Source organism: Bos indicus, chromosome 2 (genome assembly GCF_029378745.1).
Source record: "Bos indicus isolate NIAB-ARS_2022 breed Sahiwal x Tharparkar chromosome 2, NIAB-ARS_B.indTharparkar_mat_pri_1.0, whole genome shotgun sequence".
Taxonomy (NCBI): Eukaryota; Metazoa; Chordata; class Mammalia; order Artiodactyla; family Bovidae; genus Bos; species Bos indicus.
In genome coordinates, this window is record NC_091761.1 from 62,259,784 (window position 1) to 62,286,107 (window position 26,324).

The following is a 26,324-nucleotide window of genomic DNA, read 5'->3' on the forward strand; positions in this document are numbered from 1 at the left end:
CAACCCACATTCAGAAAAACATCCCCAAGCAGGGGTCATAATAAATAATTTTGTGGCAAGAGCTGGGTAATAAATGTTTTATGCTTTGTGGGCCATATGGCCTCTGTTCCAATGAGTCAACTCTGCAGTTGTAACTTGAATGCCTCCATGGATGGTATATAAACAAATGGGTGTGGATATTATCCAATCAAACTACCAAAGTGAGACTGGAGGCTGGATTTGGGCCAAGGACCATCATTTGCTGACCTTGCAGCAGTGCCACTCAAAACAGAGTTCTGAGGTCCTTCTGTTACCAGTCAATAACGAAATCAGTATAGAACTTGGACATTTAAACCTTTAAAAAGATGTGTAGCCATTTAGTCAAGTAATTTTATATTTATTGATCTGATAGTGGAAAATTTTTTTATTTTCACGTTTTCAATTTTTGTTTAATTTTTATAGTCATTCACTTTGATTACATTTTACAAAAGTTTCAATCCACGATGCAATGTAAAATTTTAAATGGATTCTTCACCAAAGATAGTTTGAGAAGTACTGGGCTTTTGGAGAATGGTCAAAGGCCTCTGGTCAATGCCTTTGGAGAAGTACAAGGGTGCACCCCCTTATCTCTGCCTTTTCCTCCTCTGATTTCTCTACTTGAGGAAACAGAGACTGGGAAAACCAAAGTATGAGTGGCAGAGGGCTGCTGAGGTGGGGAGCAAGTCAGAGAATGGGGAGGTCTTGTTCTTTCAGCAATACAGCTATTCCACTCAGCAGTACCATTTGGAAATAGTCCTCCAAACTTTCCAGTGATGTCAGGTGGGCTAAGAACTGGAGATCCAGAAGACATGGGGAATGACTTTTAAATTAAACTATTTCCTTCCCTCTTTAGTCAGATAACCTCAGGGCATCAGGAATGGACACCAGCACATTCTGTTTCACTTCCAAAAAACATTGAGATGGTGGGCTTCAGGACAAAAATGGTAACCACGGAGCCTTTACTTGCAAAGAAAGAGGAACGTTCCCAGGAACTCTTCAATACGAACTTGGGCTTTTTGTTGCCAAGACCTCACTTAGAAACGATAATCTCCAAGTCTGTAGCCAGAGATGTTCCTCACTTTCTGAAGGGGCAGCCAAGGAAACCTGAAGGTGAGTTCATTGAATTATACAGTGATTCCTTTATTCTTTGGTCAATAAATATTTCTTTATTCATCTTTTTCTTAAGAATTTGAAAATCTTTACAGGGAATTCATATTTGGTTGATCTTTATCTGTGGGAGCTTTGGGGGGCATACGGTGAGGATACTTTCATTCAAGATTTGAGTTACCTGTTCTATCTAGCCCAAAACTTATTTACTAGATAGCACACTGATGCCAGCATTTCCCCTTAGTGCACTGCTGTCTTTGATATCTGCTTAACACTGTCCTAAACCAATTGACCTAAACCACCAGAGACAAACTTGCAAAATGCAATTTTGTATTTATTGGCTTATTGCAATGAGGGGTATTGCATAACAGAGGAAAGGTCAAACAAAGGAGAAAGAAAAAAAGCATAATTATGATAGGATTTGGGTGCAAGAAAAGTGAAGTCGCTCAGTTGTGTCTGACTCTTTGCAACTCCATGGACTGTAGCCTGCCAGGCTCCTCTGTTCATGGAATTTTCCAGGCAAGGTTACTGGAGTGGGTTGTCATTTCTTTCTGCTGACCCAGGGATTGAACCTTGGTCTCCCGCACTGCAGGCAGACTACTTACCATCTGAGCCACCAGGGAAGCATTAGGGTGTGAGAGTAGAGCTTAAATGAAAATTTTAAATGAAACAGCATTTAAATTTTTTTTAATTTTAAATTTATTGCGGTAAAATGTGCATAACATTCAATGTACTACTTTAACCATTTTAAAACATACAGTTTAGTGGCATTAAATACATTTATATTGTGGCATGAACATCAACACTGCATCTCCAGAACTTTTCATCTTGTAAAACTGAAGCTTGACAGCCACAGGACTTTTTTTAATTTATGCTTTCATTATTTATATATTGATTATTTTTGGCTGTGCTGGGTCATCACTGCGGCATATGGGCTCTTCTTTGCTGAGTCAGGGCTTTCTCTAGTTGCAGAATGGGGATTTCTCTAGTTGTGGTACTCAGGCTTCTCACTGCAGGGCTTTTCTTGTTGTAGCTCACAGGTTTAGTTGCTCCATGGCATGTGGAATCTTCCCAGACCAGGGATCAAACCCATGTTTCCTACATTGGCAGGCGGATTCTTAACACTGGACCACCAGGGAAGTCCAACACCCATTCAACTTAAACTCTCCTTTCTCCTGTTATCTCTGATAGCCACTGTTCTCCTGTTATCTCTGATAGCCACTGATACTTCCTATTTCTATGAAATAGACTATTCTAGGTCCCTCATAAAAGTGAAATCATTGAATAGTTGTCCTTCCCTGTCTGGCTGATTTCAGTTGACCTGATGTTGAAGCTGTGTTTCTAGAGGCTGTGTGTAAAAGTCAACATCAAACTGGACTGTGATATAGACCCAAGGGTCTTATTCCTTGAAATCTGCAAAGTTCACTCCCAGCTCTCCACAGCCTCTGTTCAGCCTCCTCTCTGTTCACTCTTCCTCACTGGACAATAAACATCAGCACCACCAAATGCCTTCCATTCCCAGAACAGATATGTGAATATTTTCACATACTGTTTTTTCCGCTGGAACATTAAGACATCCTTCAGGTATGCTCTTAGATATGCCTTCCTCTGGGAAGTCTTCCTGAATGTCTCTAAGACTGGGTAAGTCACCATGCCTTTGGACTCCCATAGGATCCTAACCTTATCTTCAACCAACACACATCATGCTAAATTGTCACTATCTTTTTATGTGCTGGTCTTCACCAGACGACAAAGGCAAAAACCATTACACCTCCCCACACAAAGCTCCAGATCTGACACGTAACTATTTAAAAAAATATATTGAATTAGTAGCAACAACAGCAGTAAACATTTATTGAGTGCTTATTACTTCAAGGCACAAATGTTCACTGATATAGCTAATATTAACATGCTTGTTTTATAAATGAGGCCTCAGGAGGTTAAGTGTATGCTCAGGTCACATAGCTAGTGGGTTACAGAGGCTGGGTTCAAACCTGGACCCCCATCTCCAAAGCCAACATATTTAAGCACCATGTCACATGTGTTCAGAGCTCACAACTCCCATCTGAGCCCCACTTTAATTATTAAGGGAAAAAAAGGAGAAACATAGTTTTCTAGAGGAGGTGAGTTTAGAGAAAAGGAGGGGCAGTTGGTACAGGTGCCAAGTGGAGAAAGGATAGATGGAGAGACTGAACTGGACATTGTGGAAATAGCATTTCTCTTGGCCAAACCACAGGGAATCTTGAAGATGTAATAAAAGCAGCACATTCAAACAAAAACAAACTGGGTTAGGTCAGTATTCTGTAATGGGGTCTGCTCCATAGGTGTTATGATCTTGTCTGAAAAAATCAGCTGGGTTTACCAGGCTGGTGTTTGTTCTCTTAAAAAAATTTTTTTGTTGTTTACATGCAATCTTAAGATAATCAATAAATGTTGTTTAAGAAAAATTCAGAAAAGACAGATGAGCAGAAATAAAAAATAAGAGATAAGAAGCACAAATACTGTTTCCGGTTTCTTCTAGAATGCAATTCCACATTTTTAAATAATATGTTTATAACTACATTGCTTGATTGCTCATAGATATTAGGATTTAAAAATTTAACATTATTCTCTGTACACAACGCAATCTTTGAAATCTTTGTGCTTTAAAAAATTAATATTTATGTTCTCCTCTAGGAGTTTTATAGTTTCTGGTCTTACGTTTAGATCTTTAATCCATTTTGAGTTTATTTTTGTGTATGGTGTTAGAAAGTGTTCTAGTTTCATTCTTTTACAAGTGGTTGACCAGATTTCCCAGCACCACTTGTTAAAGAGATTGTCTTTAATCCATTGTATATTCTTGCCTCCTTTGTCAAAGATAAGGTGTCCATATGTGCCTGGATTTATCTCTGGGCTTTCTATTTTGTTCCATTGATCTATATTTCTGTCTTTGTGCCAGTACCATACTGTCTTGATAACTGTGGCTTTGTAGTAGAGCCTGAAGTCAGGTAGGTTGATTCCTCCAGTTCCATTCTTCTTTCTCAAGATCGCTTTGGCTATTCGAGGTTTTTTGTATTTCCATACAAATTGTGAAATTATTTGTTCTAGCTCTGTGAAGAATACTGTTGGTAGCTTCATAGGGATTGCATTGAATCTATAAATTGCTTTGGGTAGTATACTCATTTTCACTATATTGATTCTTCCAATCCATGAACATGGTATATTTCTCCATCTATTAGTGTCCTCTTTGATTTCTTTCACCAGTGTTTTATAGTTTTCTATATATAGGTCTTTAGTTTCTTTAGGTAGATATATTCCTAAGTATTTTATAGGCAAAACACTCTCTGACATACATCACAGTAGGATCCTCTATGACCCATCTCCCAGAATATTGGAAATAAAAGCAAAAATAAACAAATGGGACCTAATTAACCTTAAAAGCTTCTGCACATCAAAGGAAACTATTAGCAAGGTGAAAAGACAGCCTTCAGAATGGGAGAAAATAATAGCAAATGAAGCAACTGACAAACAACTAATCTCAAAAATATACAAGCAACTCCTACAGCTCAACTCCAGAAAAATAAACGACCCAATCAAAAAATGGGCCAAAGAACTAAATAGACATTTCTCCAAAGAAGACATACAGATGGCTAACAAACACATGAAAAGATGCTCAACATCACTCATTATCAGAGAAATGCAAATCAAGACCACTATGAGGTACCATTTCACACCAGTCAGAATGGCTGCGATCCAAAAGTCTACAAGCAATAAATGTTGGAGAGGGTGTGGAGGAAAGGGAACCCTCTTACACTGTTGGTGGGAATGCAAACTAGTACAGCCACTATGGAAAACAGTGTGGAGATTCCTTAAAAAAACTGGAAATAGAGCTGCCTTATGATCCAGCAATCCCACTGCTGGGCATACACACTGAGGAAACCAGAAGGGAAAGAGACACGTGTACCCCAATGTTCACCGCAGCACTGTTTATAATAGCCAGGACATGGAAGCAACCTAGATGCCCATCAGCAGATGAATGGATAAGAAAGCTGTGGTACATATACACAATGGAGTATTACTCAGCCATTAAAAAGAATACATTTGAATCAGTTCTAATGAGGTGGATGAAACTGGAGCCTATTATACAGAGTGAAGTAAGCCAGAAGGAAAAACACCAATACAGTATACTAACGCATATATATGGAATTTAGAAAGATGGTAACAATAACCTGGTGTATGAGACAGCAAAAGAGACACTGATGTATAGAACAGTATTATGGACTCTGTGGGAGAGGGAGAGGGTGGGATGATTTGGGAGAATAACATTGAAACAGTAAAATATCATATAAGAAACGAGTTGCCAGTCCAGGTTCGATGCACGATACTGGATGCTTGGGGCTAGTGCACTGGGACGACCCAGAGGGATGGTATGGGGAGGGAGGAGGGAGGAGGGTTCAGGATGGGGAACACATGTATACCTGTGGTGGATTCATTTTGATATTTGGCAAAACTAATATAATTATGTAAAGTTTAAAAATAAAATAAAATTTAAAAAATAAAATAAAATAAATAAGGAATAAATAGGAAAAATGTATAGAATGTGGAAGAAAATAATAAAAAAAAACAACCAAGAAAGGGAAATATGAAAGTATTTTAGACAAGTGTTTTGGAAGCACTTGTCTGTGAGTTATATAAAATTTGAATAATTTATCTTAATTTTGAACATATCCTAGGTGTATTAATAAATATATCAGAAGTTTAGATTCATGCTTTCATATTTACAAAAAAATGATGATACAGCTTCATTTCAAAAGCAAAGAATCAGACACCACAGAAGTGATGGTGTGCACACACACACACACACACTGCACACATGTTAGCTATATTCACTATGAATTTTTTTGGTAAGACAGTTTTCCAAGCTCTAAACTGCATTATTGCAGATTCCAAATTAACTGAGTGATAATGAGAGTTTTAAGCTCTATTCCTTTTTCCAATGGAAATTTTAAAATATATGCAGGGTAGTCATTGAAACATATATACTAACATCTTCTCCAATGTATTTATTTTCTAATTTCATATAAAATGATAAATCTATGTTCACTATACAAAGTGAAATAAAAATAAAATATCTGAATAATAGACAAATTGTCTAGCCTAGTGTGCTATGAAAACCTTGAAAATCTAATAGATGTAAGGATGCTATAGAATGATGGAACTTACCTTCTTTGAAAAATTAATATTTTAAGTATTATCAATAATATAATTTGGATCATATAAATAAGTACAATTACTCAAAGGATTAAATTGTCATTATTAAAACTATTCATTGTTATTATCTAAAAAAAATTAATATTTAATGTCTCCCTTATTATGACTAGGTAAAATATCATTCACAGCTGAGCCCCAGACTGTGCTTTGATGGCATTGCTTTTCTTTTGAGACATTCTATTTATCCTGTCTTTAATAACCGCTTCATTTCAGCATTTGTTTACTTTCTGTATATCTGTCGCTAATTCATCCCCATCCTGTCTAATGGACCTGAGAAACGCACCTCAATACAGGCAACTGCACACCAGGTAATTCATTGGTTTGTTTTGTTTTTGGAGACATTACTCCTGGAACATTCTGCCCTCCCGTTTCACTCTGTGTTCCTTGGTCCTTGGACCTCCTGACCAGCTGTCTCTCTGGGAGTTCCTCACTATGATCCTGGAAGTGCCTTGGCTCTCTGTGTTTGATCCCTGTGTGCTGCGTACACAGCTTCCTCTCCCTTGGTTTATACCTCATTTGGCGGCGGCGGGGTGGGGGGGGGTACATAATTTCAGGAGCTTCCTGAAGATGCATGGATTATATTAATGGTAGTTTTTCACCATCTCTGTTTCCTCTGAGCTCTTTTCTTTCTTTCTGTTTTGTTCTTCATATTTTCATGTTAGAGGCTGTTCCCATATGTCAGTTGATCCTTGGTGATTATTAGTTTTTAAGAGGGGGAGTCTAAAAAGTGCCAGGGGCTCACGCGGACTTGTGGAATGGGCAAAGGTGTGAATGGCTGGGTGAGGGATTTCTCTCAGCTAGTTTTCCAGTGAGAAGAATCCAGCCTCCTGCCTGTAGGTTATAAGACTTGAGTGTCACATGTCAAGGTCGAAGCTTTCATTTATCCTCACATTTTCACTCCAGCACCCCGGTTCTGCTCTCAGCTTTACCTAGCACCTTAGCATCTTTCAGGCTCTTCAGAGTATACACTTCCAGCCAGGAATGGAGAAGAGCAACCCTCAGCTATTGGGGCAGGACAGGGAGTCTGGAATCTACTGCTCATACAGACTGAAGCAACCCCTTGTTTCAGTCTTACTTGCATCCCCACCTTTAGAGGTGTCTGGTATTAATATTTTCAGTTCCTTCTCCTTTCTGGGGTTCTCGTTTCTTGTTGAGTTCTCCCTGCTGCAGAGAAAGCTGACAACTCAATAGGTTATTATTTATCCATATAGTTTTCACTGTCAGAAATTTCACTGATGTCATGCATGTGCTACTTTACCTGCTGGGTTTCTGTTGTTATTCTTCCTTACCTTTTAATTATTTATTTTTTTGTTTGGCTGGGCGACTTGCAGGATCTTAGTTCCCCAACCAGGGCCCCAGTAGTGAATGCACTGAGCCCTAACCACTGGACACCAGGGAGTTCCTTTCTTTATCTTTAAAAAAAAAAAAAATTAGTTTACTATCATTTTAGTGGAGTTTGTGGAGAGAGAGGAAGAAAATTTGTACATTCAATCTTTTAACTCATACTTTTAGTTCAATACTCTTTTTATGAGATTGACATGCTACCTACTGCCCTAAGGAGGCAAGTTTTGATACACATTTTTAAAGGCTTTCAATAAATATGATCCCATTACCTACTGGAAAGATCTTACCTCTACATTCTCATCAGAAATATAAAGAGTGCCTTTCCATCTCATGTCATTCCTCATCAATACTGGAGAGTATCCCTCTAAATATTTATAATAACTGAAAGATTTTTTAGCTCAGAGGATTGTACCTATGCAGCCAACTATAAATCATATTTAGTTATATTTCTAGTATTATTTTGTAATATATTTTACACAGAATGTCTCAACCTTTAGAATACAACCTCTATGAGAGCAAGAATTCTGTCTGTCATTCACAATTATATTGTCATCATCTGGGACAGTGTTGGCTACTCAATAGGAACTCAATAAATATTGGCTGAATAAATAGATAAAGAATTGGGGTGGTTCTTTGGCCAGTTGTGGCTAAGCAGAATGCCTGCATCCTTTCTTATTGGGATCCTCTTTTTAGGTGACCGTTTTTTGCTTGAGAATGGCTTCTCTCCCTGTTATACATCTCAGAGAGATTTCTTGAAGGGAAATTTCAAAATAGCAGCCTGTGCCTAAAAAAGGTCCTTCAGACATTTTTTTTTTTTTTTTTGCCTTCAGAGTATTTTTAAAAAGAAAGCGAGGGAGATTTCACATAAAGTCTCCAGCCTTCTGGCTTCCCTTGGCAATTGGAAGATCTAGCAGTGCTGGATTACCCAGCCAGAATGGACAATACCAACTGAAACTGGGAAATGGATGCCCCAGTAGTTGGGGCACATGATTTTAGTTCACCACTGTCCCTACTTGCCCCACGTCATCCATTTATGTGCCTTCTTCTACCTACTGCAATATTCTTGGGCTTCCCTTATGGCTCAGCTGGTAAAGAATCTGCCTGCAACGTGGGAGACCTGGGTTCGATCCCTGGGTTGGGAAGATCCCCTGGAGAAGGGAAAGGCTACCCACCCCAGTATTCTGTACAGCCCATGGAGTCGCCAAGAGTCAGACATGACTAAGCTACTTTCACTTTAACCCTGAATACGTTTGGAGCCTTTGGCTTCAGTTTTAAGCTGCAATGGTGAGTGGGGTTTTAGGGACCATTCTGATGTTTTCGTAAGAAGAAAACAACTAGGTTTTACCCTTCCTGGTAAATTCCATCTCACCCTTCCCTGCACCCCTTCAGACTTTATGCTGTATCTCATATTTGAGTTCAAACAACAGTTGCGAGACAATAATACGCAAATATTTTCACATTTCTGTGAAGTCTGGGTTTTCTGAGTAAAAAGCATTGAGAGACCAATTTAAAAAAGGATTGAAGGACAAATATGGCTTGGAAATTAGAGATAAGATATTGCTCCAGAAAGATCAAGGCTGATTTTGCCAAATGCCGTTTGCTTAACTTTCTAGGGTAAGAAACAAACAAACAAGACTCAGAGACACATTTCCCTTTTCTCCTAGAGACATTAGCATACATTTCATAGTAAAGGTCTCTCTTTCTTGGAAGGGAAAGATGGTTCGAACTGCCGACACTCTCTGTAAGCTCTGAGTCTCCTAATTTCAGGGTCTCCTCCTGTGGTGCAACCTCACCACGTGTGCAGGGAAATATCTGGTTCTCATTGCACCAGCTTGCAGGGAAGCGGGGTGCAAGGAACTGGCACTGGGATGACTCATGGGTGATAAGTGCTCTATTTTCTGATCCAGAGGGTGCGTGTTTCCAGAAGGAATATAAATAAAAATAAGTAAATAAATGTCAGACGATGTGTGTACAAATGTTATAAATATAAAACATATGTATAACATGTATTTATATAAAAACCAGTATGTTAAAATAACATCCCCCTAAGTGGCAGTAGTTTTGTGTGGTGATTCTGCACCCACCTCCATGTAGATCACATCTGGAAAAACTTCATTTTACCAACTTTTCCTCAAACCTCAGAGCCAGGATCACTCCATCCACATCCCCTGGCTTAGTGCTGACTGTGTTCACCCTACTACTAAGAATACCTAATAATAATTATTATTATTTTTCTTATTACAGAGTTTTCTATCTCTGACATGAAGTATAGTAGCCGAAGAATTGAGGTAAGAGTAGTTTTGAGCATTTTTGACTTACAAATTAAAACCAAAGAATCTTGTCAGAGACAAATTCTATCAAAAAACTCAGAACCCAAATCCTCAGCATATAATCTTGTAAAAACAACAACTCACATATAGTTTATAGAGGAGCAAATAATTTCTGAGAAAATTATATCTTGACATGTATATATATATTTTCTGGGTATAGTTCTCCACATTATGAAGTGAATAGCTCTTTTGGACATACCTAATTTTTCTTTTTTTAATGCATTGAGAAGTTAGGTGATTCTTTTTCCATGGTAGAAAGATTTTCCCGGTTGTCTCATTCGTTAAGTAAAGCATTTTGAAAGAGGCTTGCAGTTCTCCAACTGTCTGACTCTTCTGTATCCTTTAAGTCTTTGAGAAAATACATATATATTGCTTAGTGTTGAAAAAAAAAGTTCATTTGCCTAAAAAAAAAAAAAAAAAGGCTGCTACTAGGGAGATGTTTAAAGCACTGGAAGAATCTGCTTGTACTTTTGAGAAGTCATGTAGGCAATAAAACTGGGGAATTATACTGTGTCTCTCCTGTTTTTCATGCCTATTTCTAGTCAGATTTCTTTTCCTCTCTTTTAACACGCGGGTGGCAACAGAATGAAAATTAAACATGTAGCTCTTAGTTACCACTCATGATCTATGCTTTTCTATGCTATATCATTAGGTTTCAAATCTATATACACAAGGCCACAGTGAAACATGTAAAGAGTTTATAGCTTAACTGAGCAAAAAGCTGAATATTATATATTGGGTTACACTGACCTCTAGAGGCTGATAATAATAAGACCTGGCATGCTGCAGTCCATGGGGTCACAAGGAGTCGGATACAACTGAGAGACTAAACTGAACTGAATTTGAAAATAGTTGGAAGGCCAAGGAAATTTTAAAAATTTAGTGAGCTAACTTTCTCTTTTTAGATTTTTTGGCCACACTTCAAGGAATATGGGAACTTAATTCCCCAACCAGGGATCGAACCCACATCCCTGGCAGTGGAAGTACGGAGGCCCAGCCACTGGACCATCCAGGAAGTCCCAGGAGCTAACTTTCAAGTGTATAGCATGGCAGATTTATAAGCCACCTTCAGCAAAACAATTCAGCCAAGCAATGAGGAGTAGTTGTGTTCCATATGAAAATTCTGAGCTCGTCTGAATGATCACAGAGTAAATAAATGTAACAGCAATTTTAAGCCGTTCTAAGCAGGAATTTTAGGAGAAGGCACTGGCAACGCACTCCAGTACGTTTCCAGCCTGGAAAATCCCATGGACGGAGGAGCCTGGTGGGCTGCAGTCCATGGGGTCACTAAGAGTTGGACACGACTGAGCGACTTCACTTTCACTTTTCACTTTCATGCATTGGAGAAGGAAATGGCAACCCACTCCAGTGTTCTTGCCTGGAGAATCCCAGGGACGGAGGAGCCTGGTGGGCTGCCGTCTATGGGGTCGCACAGAGTCAGACATGACTGATGTGACTTAGCAGCAGCATCAAGTGGGAATTTTAAGTTTTGAATAAATTCATTGGAAAGTAAACAGGGAAGAGAATAGATACAAAGTAGAAATAAAACAGAATGTAAACAGAAATGACAATAGAAATCTTTAAAAATGTAAATGTTTTATAATTTATATGATAGAGGCTTTATTTTTAATAGATAAGCATGAATCTTGTAATGTTAATATTAATATTAGTTTTTAAAAGTATTGTCTTACCTTGGTCCTAAGAAAACATCAGGAATGAGATTTTAGTTTTTTCAATTGTGATCTCCAGAATAACTTTGTACTTTAAAGCCCTTCCTAAAGAGAATCTTAAAATCTCTTCACATTACTTGAAACCAGTTAACATGAAATGCATATGTGTTTCTACATTCATTAATTTTTCTTTCTTTCCTTTTAGTTCTCTCTGCCACCACTATCATGTCTGCCCATGAGATCTGGTCTCCTTACTATACCCCTAAGTCACAAGGATCAAAAAGCAAGAGAAAGAAATATGCCACGCCTTGTATCTTTCATACCTAAGTTCTCAGAGCCTATTAGTCAATCTGATGAATTTAGACCATCAAATAAGCAGAAGGAAGCACCGATCAAGATGTTAGCAGATCAGACTCTCAGATCCTTTGACGGTTCTATCTGGTCCAGAAACATGTGCTCTTTTTGGAAGGCTCACCGTCACAGACAACACCTGGAAAAGGAAGCGAGTAGGAAATCCAAGGAAAGAGAAGGATGTGTCAACATTGAAGTCTTTCACTTTGAAAAAGGACAATCTTTAGTGTCCCTGGAGAATTTCAAGGAAGGCAACTTTCCTACAGGTAGGGAAGAGGATACTGACTGCCATGGTAATGAACTGAGAAGAGCAGAAGAGAACGCTCCATCTCTTTCATCGGGAAAGAAAGGGGATTCAGGAGCCAGAAACTATGAACAAGATTCAGAAGTTGGATATACCAAGCCAATCAAGTTCCAAGAAGCCCTGCCATCAGATATAGGTCTAAGCCAGGATGAAGGGACTAAAAGTGATAAAGCTGATTCAAAAAGTGCTTCAGCACTTAAAGGCGAAGCAATTGAACTAGACCATATTTCAGAAGATTACACTCTTCGTAAAAGTTTGTCTGATGCAGTCACTGATGGCCCCATTGAAAAGCTCTCAGAAGATCATAGCAGCATGGAGACAAGCACAAAAATATCAGTAGCAGAAACAACCAAACCAGAAATGAATGGGACGGTGCCTCTTATCCACATCACTTTCCCTGGAGATGAAACTCCCAAAGAACCAGCAATAACCAAACCAAGCCTCCAAAAACGAAAGGGCATCCTTCGTAGCAATAGTAGCTTGAACATACTTGCACACCAAGAAAATGACAGGCATAAGGTGAAAACCCAGAGAAATAAGTTAGATTCAAAGACCAAGACCAGTAACAGGACACCTCAAAATTTCATGATTTCCACTGAAGTTTCTGTGAAGCCTACCACGCATAAAACCAGTATAAAAACTCAAGTTTTTCCTGCTTTGGGGCTTGTGGATCCCAGACCTTGGCAACCACCCAAGTTTCAAAGGAGAATGCCACAGACAGAAAGGAAGCAATCTGCTTACCAGGCTTTGAAACCTAAAAAGCCGTCATTCCCTTGCCTCTATAAAAATCCAGGAATAGAAAAGTCTTCTGTTCCTCTCTCTGCTCAACCAGCAGAGCCAAGACTGAATTACTTGGATCTGAAGTATAGTGACATGTTCAAAGAGATCAATTCAACTGCGAATGGGCCTGGAATCTATGAAATGTTTGGAACTCCTGTTTATTGTCACATGCGAGAGGCTGAACGGCATGAAAACAAGTATCACCGAGAGATATGCTCAGCTCCATCAGGCAGATGTATCACCAATAAATGTCGATCTTCACACAGTGAGAGGAGCAGCAATAGCCGAAACAGACTTTCTCAGAAAAGACCGCATAGTAAACCCCCCAAATCTTCTCTTGGCATTAAACAAAAGCACAGAAGTTTAATTTCTAAAGAAAAGGATTTCCAGGCTGTAGGTAGCACCCTACAAGATGCTGAAAATGGTGATGGCATTTCAGAAACAGGGTGGCAGATTAAGTCTTCAGGAAATGACTTTCTATCTTCGAAAGATGAAGTTCAGCCCATGAACTTGGTTCAGGCTCATGAGCAGTTCACTGAACAGAATGATTTCTTTCCTGTCTCAGATTTGTCCATTGTTGAAGAAGTCTCTATGGAAGAGTCGGCTGATGAAGAAGACATTTCTAACAATCAGATACTTGCCACGCGCCTCAGAGATCTGCATCAGCTTGAAGAGATACGCCACCAGACCCCATTTGTCCTTTCAGAAAACAGCTGGGCAGTACCCAGTGAGAAGAGTTCCAACATGCATGTACTGCAAGAAGAGCAGAAGGTAGCATCTCCCAGTGAAACAAATGCCAACCAAATTTTAACTAACAATGTAGACTTTGATAGTTTTTCAGATAAGTCAAAAACTCTTAGGAGTTTCTCCTCCCAAGAGAAACAAGAAAGTGTAACTTCTCAAGCATATCAACACTGGGCGCTGTTTTTGGATCATGATAGTTTAACTAATGAGTCAATTCCATATCAAACACTTGGAAAAACTTTAAATGAGGCAGATTCAATTTCCCAAGAAATTCTAGACTCTGTAAAGAATGAAGAATTGACAGATGAACTCTTAGGTTGTCTAGCTGCAGAACTATTAGCTCTTGATGAGAAAGATGACAACTCTTGCCAAATAATGGCAGATGAAACAGATCCTGAAAGCCGAGGTTTTGTCCTCAGCAAGAGAGGAAATACCATGCAAGAATTAGGTAGAGAGACAACAAATGTCAAAATACAGGTTGGTATAACTAGAATCGGGCTTTCCTAGTGGTTCAGACAGTAAAGAATCCACATGCAATTCGGAAGACCTGGGTTTGATCCCTGGGTTGGGAAAATCCCCTGGAGGAGGGCATATCAACCCACTCCAGTATTCTTGCCTGGAAAATTCCATAGACAGAGGAGCCTGGAGGGCTATAGTCCATGGGGTTGCAAAGAGTCAGACACAATTGCGTGACTAAGTACCGCACATCACATAACTAATAATCAGAGATTCACTGGGGCGGGAAGGGACCTCAGAGACACTGTGCTTCAAACCCCTTATTTTCAAATGGGGAATCAGAAACCCTAAGGAGTTAAACAGTTTCATCAAGGTTTCATTGTTTGGTTGCAAGTTTGGAATCCAGGTCCCCTGACTCTCATGCTGTTTTCATTATGCTGCCTCACTTCTAGAATTTAGCTAGCCTGACACTGCTTTGGAATCACTTTGGGCACATTACTGTAGCAAAACTACTTACTAAAATAGGTAGATATTATATTTGGTGATGATATTTTCAATCAACAACTAACAGCTGGGAGATAATTGTGGGTAAAGCATTACTCTAGGTGGTATGTGAGATACACAGCCCCTGAAGTAGCTCACCATCTAGTTCCAAAAAACATATGAAGACACAAAAAGATCTTTTCTCAGAGATTCCCTGCACTTGAGCATTTGTTGCCAAATGGTTTGCTTTAATAGAAAAATATTATTGATGCCTCCTATGTTCCTGGTATTGGGATAAGAACTGGAGACATGATAGGGTACAAGACACAGCCATTGCTCTCAAGAAAACATAAGCAATAATCCTGAATACATTAAAAAATTTTTGTTTGGCATTGGAGTTGGGATGGGGAGAAGAATATTAACAGGTGGTAGGGTTACGGCTGTTTTAGTTTTCACTGAAGTATATCACCCTCCGGTTCTACTAAATTTTTTTTAAGATGAAAGTTTTTGTTTGTTTGCTTGTTCTCCTACCCCAACAGACTTGGAGTTTGTTTATTGGCTGTACCTTGCGGCATGCAGGATCTTAGCTCCCTGATCAGGATTAGAACTCGCACCCCCTGCTTTGGAAAAGTGTGAAGTCTTAACCACTGGACCACCAGGGAAGTCCTATCTTCTCCTAAATTTTTAAGATAGAAGCATTCGGTTTAGCGGAAACAGTCACTAAACACTAACTAGGGTTATATCATGCTCTTTCAGGATCAGAAATAATTATTGTAAATAATTGAACAGAAGAATACACAAGGTGAGAACTTGACATATATGAGTGAGACACATTATACTGTCTCCTTTCTGTCTTCATAACAGCTCCATGAGATCAGTCCTGGAGGTAATAACAAGTCTCCATTCTGCAGATGAGGAAATCGAGGTTTAGAAAGTCTCACAGGGAGTGAGTGGTGGGGAGGGGCATCCTGATTCCAGCCCAAGACTTTTAATCACTATACAGTGGGAATATTCCTTGCCATAATAGGCCAGCTCCACCCTCATGGTGAGCGTGGTCTCTGCTGGGAGGTGGATAGTGATGCAGAAAGGCTGCCAGGCTTGGGTGGGAGACAGGGGTACATGTGTACACGCCTGTGTGTCTGAGATGGGTCTACAAGTCTGCCAGTTCACATTCAAGAAAAGCTAACAAGCTGGTAAATATAATCAGCCCATAATCCTACCCTGCAATTGGAATAAAAAACTGACCTTCTGTGATCTTTCATTTCCAAGCAGTCCTTATATTTCAATTTGAATAGAAACATGAAAGGCTGGGGAGGAGGAGGAACCCATGAGGCCCTTTGAAGGCACCTGGGGTCATTTCTAAGAAAGGTGATCCTGTGCCATGTCTTATTCTTAAGGGCCTTCTCTGTGCCTCTACATCACCATCATCATTTATTTTTAAGAACTCTTAGAGGAGATCAAGACAAAGTATTTTTGGTTCTGATCAAACAGTTGGAAAACATGGTGTAAGCTCTACAAAGATACTTATTTCCCAAGGGCAGGGCCTCTAAAGGTTTACTGTGGATACATATCTCTTGAGGATCACACTGAAATGTAGAACTGATTCCATATGTCTGAGGTCTGAGATTCTGCAAGTTTAACCGGCTCCCATGGGATATTGATAGAGCTGGTTCGCAGATTCTCCTTTGAGTAGCAAGGGTCTAGAGGACCACGGATCTTCAGTCTATTGCAGCTGGTCTTGACCTTCAGACTTGCTTGTTATGCTTGTGCATGCATGCACATGTATGTAAGAAAGAAGGTTTGGGGAATTCCCTGGGAATCCAGTGGTTAAGACTCCCGAAGGCTCTGGTTCAACCCCTGATTGAGGACCTAAGATGCCACAAGATATGTGGCACAGCCAAAAAAAAAGGAGAGAGAGAATATCTATATGTATGTATATTTGTGTATAAATGTGTGTATGTGTATGGAAATGTAGGTATAAATTCTTTTATGTGTGTGTGTGTGTTTGCGTGTATGGGTGTGTTGTGGAAATAGAACAGGCAAAGGCTATTTATTCAGAGCTCATTATAACAAAGGAGTCAACCACCATTATTTGCATTTGGTAGAGACTCAAATGGAGAGGGCAATGGCACCCCACTCCAGTACTCTTGCCTGGAAAATCCCATGGACAGAGGAGCCTGGTAGGCTGCAGTCCGTGGGGTCACTAAGAGTCGGACATGACTGAGTGACTTCACTTTGACTTTTCACTTTCATGCATTGGAGAAGGAAATGGCAACCCACTCCAGTATTCTTGCCTAGAGAATCCCAGGGATAGGGGAGCCTGGTGGGCTGCTGTCTATGGAGTCACACAGAGTCGGACACGACTGAAGCAACTTAGCAGCAGCAGCAGCAGCAGCAGCAGAGATTCAAAAAAGCAGGCAGAGGAGTGAGAAAGATTTTTAGTGGAAAAAGGCTTCAGGTGTGCCCTGATTTGGAGAAGGTAATGGCACCCCACTCCAGTACTTTTGCCTGGAAAATCCCATGGACGGAGGAGCCTGGAAGGCTGCAGTCCATGGGGTTGCTGAGGGTCGGGCACGACTGAGTGACTTCCCTTTCAATTTTCACTTTCCTGCATTGGAGAAGGAAATGGCAACCCACTCCAGTGTTCTTGCCTGGAGAATCCCATGGACGGGGGAGCCTGGTGGGCTGCTGTCTATGGGGTTGCACAGAGTTGGATAGGACTGAAGTGACTTAGCAGCAGCAGCAGTGCCCTGATTGGAGGCTGTTGTTCTGGGGAGGTTGTTGTGGGGGCTGGTTAACTGGACGGGGCCTCCCGTGTGATTGGTTAAGGGTGCATATTTGGCCTTCTCTGATTGGTCCGAAGTTAGAAAAGGAAGATTCTCCTATCTGCCCTTTCTCTCTGTCCCAAGGACTCAATGTAATGATGACATTTTTTTGTCTCATTCTTCCAGAGATACAGTAATGGCTTCAGGAGATATGACAAAGAGGAGAGATTTTTCAACCCACATGAAAAAAAGACATTTTCTGAAAATAGTTTAAAGTGCGAAGAATCTATCCTGTGGACCAAGGGTGAGATCCTCGGGAAGGGAGCATATGGCACAGTAAGTGAAACAGGAAGCTTGCTGAAATAAAAAAAACCCATTCCTCCTCGACCCCTCCCTCTTTTCTAATCTTCCTGTTTGCCCTCCCCACTCCATATACACTTTTACTTAGAGATCTTTCAGTTGGAAGTAGTAGGAAACCCAACCCAAACCACCTTGAAGAAAAGGATGTCCACTGTTTTATGCAACTGAAGTGTCTGGAGTAGGTCTGACTTGGGGCACAGCTGGTTTCAGAGGTCAAATAACGTCATCAGAGTCTGGCCTCTCTGTCTCTCCTTTTGGCTCTCGTTCTCAGGCTCGTTCTCAGGCTTCATGGGGTGGTTCAGTTCAGTTCAGTCACTCAGTCGTGTCCGACTCTTTGCAACCCCATGAATTGCAGCACACCAGGCCTCCCTGTCCATCACCAACTGCTGGAGTCCACCCAAACCCATGCCCATTGAGTCAGTGATGCCAACCAACCATCTCATCTTCTGTCGCCCCCTTCTCTTCCTGCCCTCAATCTTTCCCAGGATCAGGGTCTTTTCAAATGAGTCAGCTCTTCGCTTCAGGTGGCCAAAATATTGGAGTTTCAGCTTCAACATCAGTCCTTCCAATGAACACCCAGGATTGATCTCCTTTAGGATGGACTGGTTGGATCTCCTTTCAGTCCAGGGGACTGTCAAGAGTCTTCTCCAACACCACAGTTCAAAAGCATCAATTCTTTGGTGCTCATTGTATTTCTAGCCTCTCCTTCTCTGAGGGTCAAGTCCTGTGGGAAAGAGGTCTTTTTGTTCAACAATTCAAGTTATGTTACCCAAAGTTGGGAGAGCCATTGCCAAGAAGCAAAAACAAAAGATATTTCTTATATTTTGTGAATTGCATAAAATACCATCTAAAGTCCCAGCTGCTGCTGCTAAGTCGTTTCAGTCGTGTCTGAGTCTGTGCGACCCCACAGACAGCAGCCCACTAGGCTCCTCTGTCCCTGGGATTCTCCAGGCAAGAATACTGGAGTGGGTTGCCATTTGGGGTATATGTATATGCATAGCTGATTCACTTTGCTGTACACTTGAAACTAACACAATATTGTAAATCAACTGCAGTCCAATAAAAATTATTACTCCAAAAAAATTTTTTTAAAAGCCCAAGCACTGTACATGGTATTGGGTTAACCAAAAAGTTTGTTTGGGTTTTTCAGTAAGATGGTATGGAAAAACCTGAACAAACTTTTTGGGCAACCCAGTATTTGCACAGATTGCTAGAGATGACTGAACCTAAGCTATTATGATATGCATTCACCATGCTACTTATCCCAATCTTTGCTTCCTTGCAACTTTCAATTTGTTTAAGTATAATACTTCACATTTACACAAGGATGTATCATCTTAGAGAAAAACCAGGGTTTGGGAGGCATTTTGTGAATGAGTCACTTTTTATATTTAATAATAAGGTATTGGTTTGCTTCTAGGTATATTGTGGTCTTACTAGCCAAGGACAGCTAATAGCTGTAAAACAGGTGGCTTTGGATACCTCTGATAAATTAGCTACTGTAAAAGAATATCAGAAACTGCAGGAAGAAGTCGATTTGCTCAAAGCCTTGAAACATGTCAACATTGTGGCCTATTTGGGGACATGCTTGGAGGAAAACATCTTAAGCATTTTCATGGAGTTTGTTCCTGGTGGCTCCATCTCTAGTATTATAAACCGTTTTGGGCCATTGCCTGAGATGGTGTTCTGCAAATATACAGAACAAATTCTGCAAGGTGTTGCTTATCTCCATGAGAACTGTGTGGTGCATAGAGATATCAAAGGAAATAATGTTATGCTTATGCCAACTGGAATCATAAAGCTGATTGACTTTGGCTGTGCCAAGCGTTTGGCCTGGGCTGGCCTAAATGGCACCCACAGTGACATGCTCAAGTCCATGCATGGGACTCCATATTGGATGGCCCCAGAAGTCATCAATGAGTCTGGCTATGGACGGAAGTCAGACATCTGGAGCATTGGCTGCACTGTGTTTGAGATGGCCACTGGGAAGCCTCCACTGGCTTCCATGGACAGGATGGCAGCCATGTTTTACATTGGCGCACACCGAGGGCTGATGCCTCCTTTACCAGATTGCTTCTCAGAAAACGCAGCAGACTTTGTGCGTGCATGCCTCACCAGGTAAGAAACTGAAAGCAAGAAAGGAGGATAAATCCCCAGAGATTTCAAGCAGTTGACATTTCCCCTGAGATGTATGGCCCATTTTTAGCTCTGCTCAGGTTACAAAATCAAGTGGGGAGTGATTTTGCTCTGAAAAGAATCATGAGTAGCCACATTGGGTGATGTGTTCTGTGTTGTACCAGGGTGTGGGGGTAATGCTTCAAGTGGGAAGTGTCTCAATTAAGTGTCTTATCAGGTCCAGACAGTACTTGCTCAAATCAATGGATGTGCAAGAATTGCTATTTATTTGCAAGATCTGTTTATTTACCAAAGAGACATCTTCCCAGGGACTAGCCATGGTGAAATGGCATCATCTGTGCTTAGCTTCCCTCCCCTTTTGGGGAACCAGTGTTCTCATTCCTTCCTAAAACTGGCTCTCAGGAAAGTATGTGAGAAATTCATTCATATCAAGGAAATGACACGAATTGATTAATCAATGATTGACAGATTTAATGTATTATTCCCCCAGAAACACTTGCATTTAAAGTGAGAGGAAACATTTTGAGTCAAAGGAACAACTCTATAATTGAAGTATTTCAAGCATCAAGTGGGTCGTGTTTGGGGAAGCAGAAAAGTCCCAGAAGGTCACCTCTGTCTTCCTCTTCCAGCACCTTTATATCAATCAGCCTGACCTGGTTGATTTCAGGGAATCACAGAGGCTAGGACAGCACCACATACTCCAGGGTTGAGGCGGGGGCGGGGTGCAGTTCTGGGCATCCCCAGATGCAGATGCCCTAGGTATCCAAGGATGGATTTGCAGGCAGAGCTATGGGCACAGAGCTGCCCCTTCCTGTCTGCCAAAACACCTCACAAAAGGGACACACATGTGTTAGGAATATCATATGGACCAGTACTAGTTTGGGAGATTGGTTTTACCTCTTAAAACTACTGTGGTTACTTTCTTCTGAATTGAACAATGATCTATTATTGATCCACAACAACTGCTTGCTACTTTTTTTTTTTTCAAGTTCTCATTAATACACACAAACAGCTTTACAGAGAAAGGGTGGAATTTTTTTTTTTTTTTTTACTTTCCTTTTGAACCGCTGCTTCATAAACTAAGCAATACACAACTCATAATCAATTAACAGGGTTGTTGTGAAGGTTAAGTGAAACGGTGTGTGTAATTGCTTAGCATAGCATGGAGTACATAATTAGGGCTCCACCATTAATAACCCATGGGAGAATGTTAATACACCTTACCTAATGAGTGTCATGCAAGCATATAATTATCTCCTGAAATTCTAAGCCAAAGACCCTAAGGACTCTAGAATCTTGCCTGTTGTCTATGAAAATAACTCCTTGGAGGTATGGATATTCATAAATAAAAGGGAAAGGCACTCAAAGATTCATAAGTAGAGATGATCAGGGTAAAAACTAGGAAAAAGGACTGAATATAACAAATGAATTTGGGGAAGCAATCAGAATAATGACGGGGCAGAATAACTACTATGGGCAGGTTTCAGAAATTCTGGGGAGTCAGGCCAAGGAGTTTAACTTTGTTGCAATAGGCAGTGGAGATCAGGGAACTGCAAAGAATTTGGGGTAAAGGACGCCATGACAAGAAAAGTCTTTGAGGAGGAACGTCAGGTAGCAGATTCTGTAGAGGGACCTTGAATAGAGGCCATTCTGGAATTCAGATCTTGGACTTTGATGGTAATGGAAGCAGTGGGAGTGTAAAGGAGATTCCAAGACATTTTAGAGGAAGGTGAATCAGGACTTGATGATGGATGATGATAGGATCTCATGGTTTTGAACCTGGATAATGGGAGAAATAATAGAAAGTTGTGAATGAGGAATAGTGGAGGAAGTTGAAGGAAATATTTGAAGCTATGGAATTGTTGCTCAGGAAAGCAGTGAACATTGGAGATGTGTATTTGAAAATCAAAAGGTTGGTAGCTATAACCATGAAAAAATTAGAGGGCTGAGGAAAATGTTTTTGAAAATACTCATGGGAGAAGATAACACAGTATGCATAGAATTAATTCTGGTACTCAACTGGAAGAAAGGGAGGGAGGCGAGTTGCCCCATGGGGGAAGAATAAAGAGGACAGTTTCTCTTAAGACCAAGCAGACATTGTTTCAGAAAGAAGCAGGGTAGTGAATACTTCAAATGCTACAGAAATGGAGGCTGAGCTCACTAAATTTGGTAAGGAGAAGGTTATGCTTAGTTTCACAGGGACTACTTTTTTTTTTTTTCTGTTTTTTTGGCTGCACTGTGCAGCACGTCGGATCTTAGTTCCCTGACCAGGGATCAAACCAGTACCCCCTGCCCTGGATGCACAGAGTCTTAACCACTGGACTGCCAGGAAAGTCCTCCCTGGTCAGGATTAATTTTAAAAGGGCAATTTGTAGAGAGGTAAGTAGGCCAAATAGTAAAGATTTAGGATACTGAATGTTGAAAACAAGTTATTGGACTTGCCGAACTTAGAGAAATTTGGCAGGAATAGAAATAGGATGGCAGCTAGAAATGATGGTCACTTAAGGACATTTTGGAGAGGAAATTTCTGCATATTTTGAAGACTACAGAAAGAGCCTCTGGAAGGGAAGAGATTTTTTATTTTAGAATCATTCATGATCACTTTCTTTTAAAAGTATTTTATTTTTATTTTCATTTTGGCTTGGGCTGTTCTTTGTGGTCATTTGCTTCCAAAACAATCAAGATAGCAAATTTAATCAAAAGAATGCCCAAGGAATAATTTACTGAAGAAAACTATTGACTAGTTCATTAGTTCACTGACCAGTTCATTGTCAAAAGCGTTTTATTAAATTAATTTTTAATTGAAGGATAATTGCTTTACAGTATTGCATTGTTTTCTACCAAACATCAACATGAATCAGCCATAGGTTTAACTATGTCCCCTCCCACTTGAACATACCTCCCCATTTTGATTTCTTGAGGCAAGGGAAAAAACCCAAGCCACATGTGTACTTCATGTGTCCAACTTCATAAGTCGCTTCAGTTGTGTCTGACTCTTTGCGACCTTATGAACTGTAGTCCACCAGGCTCCTCTGTCCATGGGATTCTCCAGGCAGGAATATTGGAGTGGGTTTTCATTTCCTTCTAAAGTGGATCTTTCCAGCCCAGCGTTCAAACCTGCATCTCTTATGTCTCCTGCATTGCCAGGCAGGTTCTTTACCATTCGTGCCACCTGGTAATTAAGAAACTGTCTCCCTTTATGCTCATCCAAGAGTACCCCAAATGGGGTTATTTAATCACCAAAGCATATTTAAATCCAGGGCTTTTCAATCCTGGATTTCTCTAAATTTAAAAATAAATTTCATGCTAACTAAAAGTGCATTAAACTGTACATCTAAAAGTGTATTTTACTCTGTGTAAATTATACCCCAACAAATTGAACAGAAGCGCTATGGAAATGTAGGGACTCGTTTTGAATCAGGTAATAATTTTTGTATTATTACTATGTTACACTTTAAAAGCTGTATATACATTAAAAAAAAAAAAATTATCCCAATGAGTTAGGTGGTGTTATCCCCATGTTACTGATGAGAGAAGAGTTGGAGTCCCTGATTTAAGATCACACAGCTAAAATCTGGAGTCTGGACTCAACCCAAGTCTGTCTGACGGGCACAGGTTGTACTTCCACTGTTACAGTAGGTATTTTGAGTCAAGTATGTAGTTGGCAGGCACGTTGCTGGGTGCTTATTCTAATGTGTTTTTGCCTTCTTAGGGACCAGCATGAGCGACCCTCTGCTGTTCAGCTTCTGAAGCACTCCTTCTTGAAGAGAAGTCACTGAGCAGACATCAGGACTTTTCAGCTCCACTACAGATACTTTGTTACTGTTTCATTGTGGAAATGATGGTTTAGGGACCCTTATTTTCCTACTGGAAAGTCAATCTAACCCAATTTAACCAGATCCTGCAATGTCACTAACTGAAAAGTTGTAGTTACGTTAGCCTTCTCTAGCTTCAGGCACAATTGCCCATGTATATGAGCAAATTGGGAAATAGATGGTGAAACAGTGTCAGACTTTATTTTCTTGGGCTCCAAAATCACTGCAGATGGTCACTGCAGCCATGAAATTAAAAGACGCTTACTCCTTGGAAGGAAAGTTATGACCAACCTAGATAGCATATTAAAAAGCAGAGACATTACTTTGCCAACAAAGGTCTGTCTAGTCAAGGCTATGGTTTTTCCAGTGGTCATGTATGGATGTGAGAGTTGGACTGTGAAGAAAGCTGAGCACCAAAGAATTGATGTTTTTGAACTGTGGTGTTGGAGAAGACTCTTGAGAGTCCCTTGGACTGCAAGGAGATCCAACCAGTCCATCCTAAAGATCAGTCCTGGGTGTTCATTGGAAGGACTGATGCTAAAGCTGAAACTCCAATACTTTGGTCACCTCATGTGAAGAGTTGACTCATTGGAAAAGACCCTGATGCTGGGAGGGATTGGGGGCAGATGACAGAGGATGAGATGGCTGGATGGCATCAACGACTCGATGGACAGGATTCTGAGTAGACTCTGGGAGTTGGTGATGGACAGGGAGCCTGGCATGCTGCGATTCATGGGGTCACAAAGAGTCGGACACAACTGAGCGACTGAACTGATGAGCAAATTGTCTTAAACAGTAAGAAGAGAAAAATTCCAGTGTTTACAGTTTTATCCAGGAACTACAAATTCTCTTGATTTATATCCTATTTCCTTCTATTTTTTTGCCTGTTAATTTTAATGTCATTAGCTCAAAATAAATTGTATAAAAAAGTAAATGTATTTTCTTGCTTGGTGGGCAAAGGCACTTATTTAATTCTTACAAAGGAGAGTGGAGGAAGGTGAGAAGGTAGAGGAAAAAGTCACTAGATTCAGATTACGTAGGCAGCAGCCTTAACACTGGCGATTACAGGGGCCTCAACATTAACAGGAAGAGCTAAGGGTCTTGGCCTTTCACTGCCAGAGGGTCCCCTAACTCCTCATAAGTTCCCACCTATAAGAAGCTGGGCTCTACAAGGTGGGCTCCATAATCCTCAGGCTGCCTTCCCTGCGCTTTGTACTATGATTTGAGGTCTTCACTTGTTTACAGAGTTAATATAATCATTACTGCACTGAGAACTAGCTAAACATAAGCCAGCTGGTGGGATAAAAGCTCATTGATCCGATAAGGGGAGAGTGGGTCAGCATACAAACTTTTCTAGGATATTTTGCTCACATCACCTGATGGAAGGACATCCGTGCTAAGGTCACTCTTTCATTTCCAGGACACTGAAAAACCTTGCAAAAGTGCATGGGGATAAGTTGTCAGAATTATTACAAAGTCTTAAGTTGGTGGACTTTTTGATAAGGTTTGCTGTGACTCCACTCATCTATATTTCATTGACACCTACTGTCTTTAGCCAGGTCTACAGATATTTAGTAGCTGGTATCATTTGAAGATGGCGTAACTACAAGCTAACTTGAGGGGAATTCTAATTCTCACCAGTTGTGAAGCTTTGTCAAAATCAAGCTGCTTCTTGAGAAGTTTTTGAGATATGTGAAACACGGTCCAGCTGAGGTAAGAGTTTACTTTGGCCAACATGTTTAGAAGGTTCTTTGAGGGTATACCTTCCTTCTCTCTCTCTGGTTTGTAGGGTTCTTCCCTCACATTTGATAAAAACTGAAGGGATACTTTGCTTATTTTACTTGTGTATCAACACCATCTTAAGTAGGGTTTTTTAATCTTAGTATGGGTTTCAGTCTGAATGATTATATCTGACTTTGGAGCAATTAACTATAAAAACCCTGTGAAGAAAGGGCAGGGACTAAGAAATGTTTATACTATGTATAGAGATCACAGTAAAGGACACACAAAGTTGCTGTTAATAAACCTACCCCTCTTCCGATACAGGAAAACACTGAACACTAACAGAACCTTCAAAATTTGTACATTTTTAATAGGCAAGTCTTGATCCTAAGAGCTTTCTGTTTTGTCATTTATTAATGTTGAAATTAAGCTTGTATCACTGCCCAGGTGTTTGCTCCCTTTGTATCTTCCTTTAGGAGGTAGAGGTCCTGAAAGAAGACTGGGATTTCAGAAAGGTGAAGGCTGGGAAGGCAAGCATTCATTGAGCTCTTAATAGTGAAAGGCACACATCATTTAATTCTGGCTGTCTGGGTTGGTGGTAGTCTGATTTTATTAACAGACAGTAGTGCTCAGAAGCACGTTAACTTTCTCAAGGTCATCCAACTGGTGAGTGACTTGGGGCTGCTACC

At 40.3% G+C, this 26,324-nt stretch overlaps 1 protein-coding gene across 2 annotated transcripts in view; it reads left to right on the top strand.

Moving 5' to 3' along the window:
• The window catches only part of MAP3K19 (mitogen-activated protein kinase kinase kinase 19), a 59,267-nt gene extending 34,451 nt beyond the window's left edge, over nt 1-24,816 (top strand). The window contains exons 9-14 of one of the 2 annotated variants that reach the window (XM_019973524.2): nt 872-1,128; nt 9,964-10,007; nt 11,925-14,375; nt 17,789-17,938; nt 19,383-20,080; nt 23,811-24,816. In XM_019973524.2, coding sequence (XP_019829083.2) covers nt 872-1,128; nt 9,964-10,007; nt 11,925-14,375; nt 17,789-17,938; nt 19,383-20,080; nt 23,811-23,877 — 3,667 coding nt within the window. In that variant the 3' untranslated portion in view covers nt 23,878-24,816. The other variant, XM_019973536.2, reaches the window with a different exon arrangement.
• Nucleotides 24,817-26,324: the final 1,508 nt, after the last annotated feature.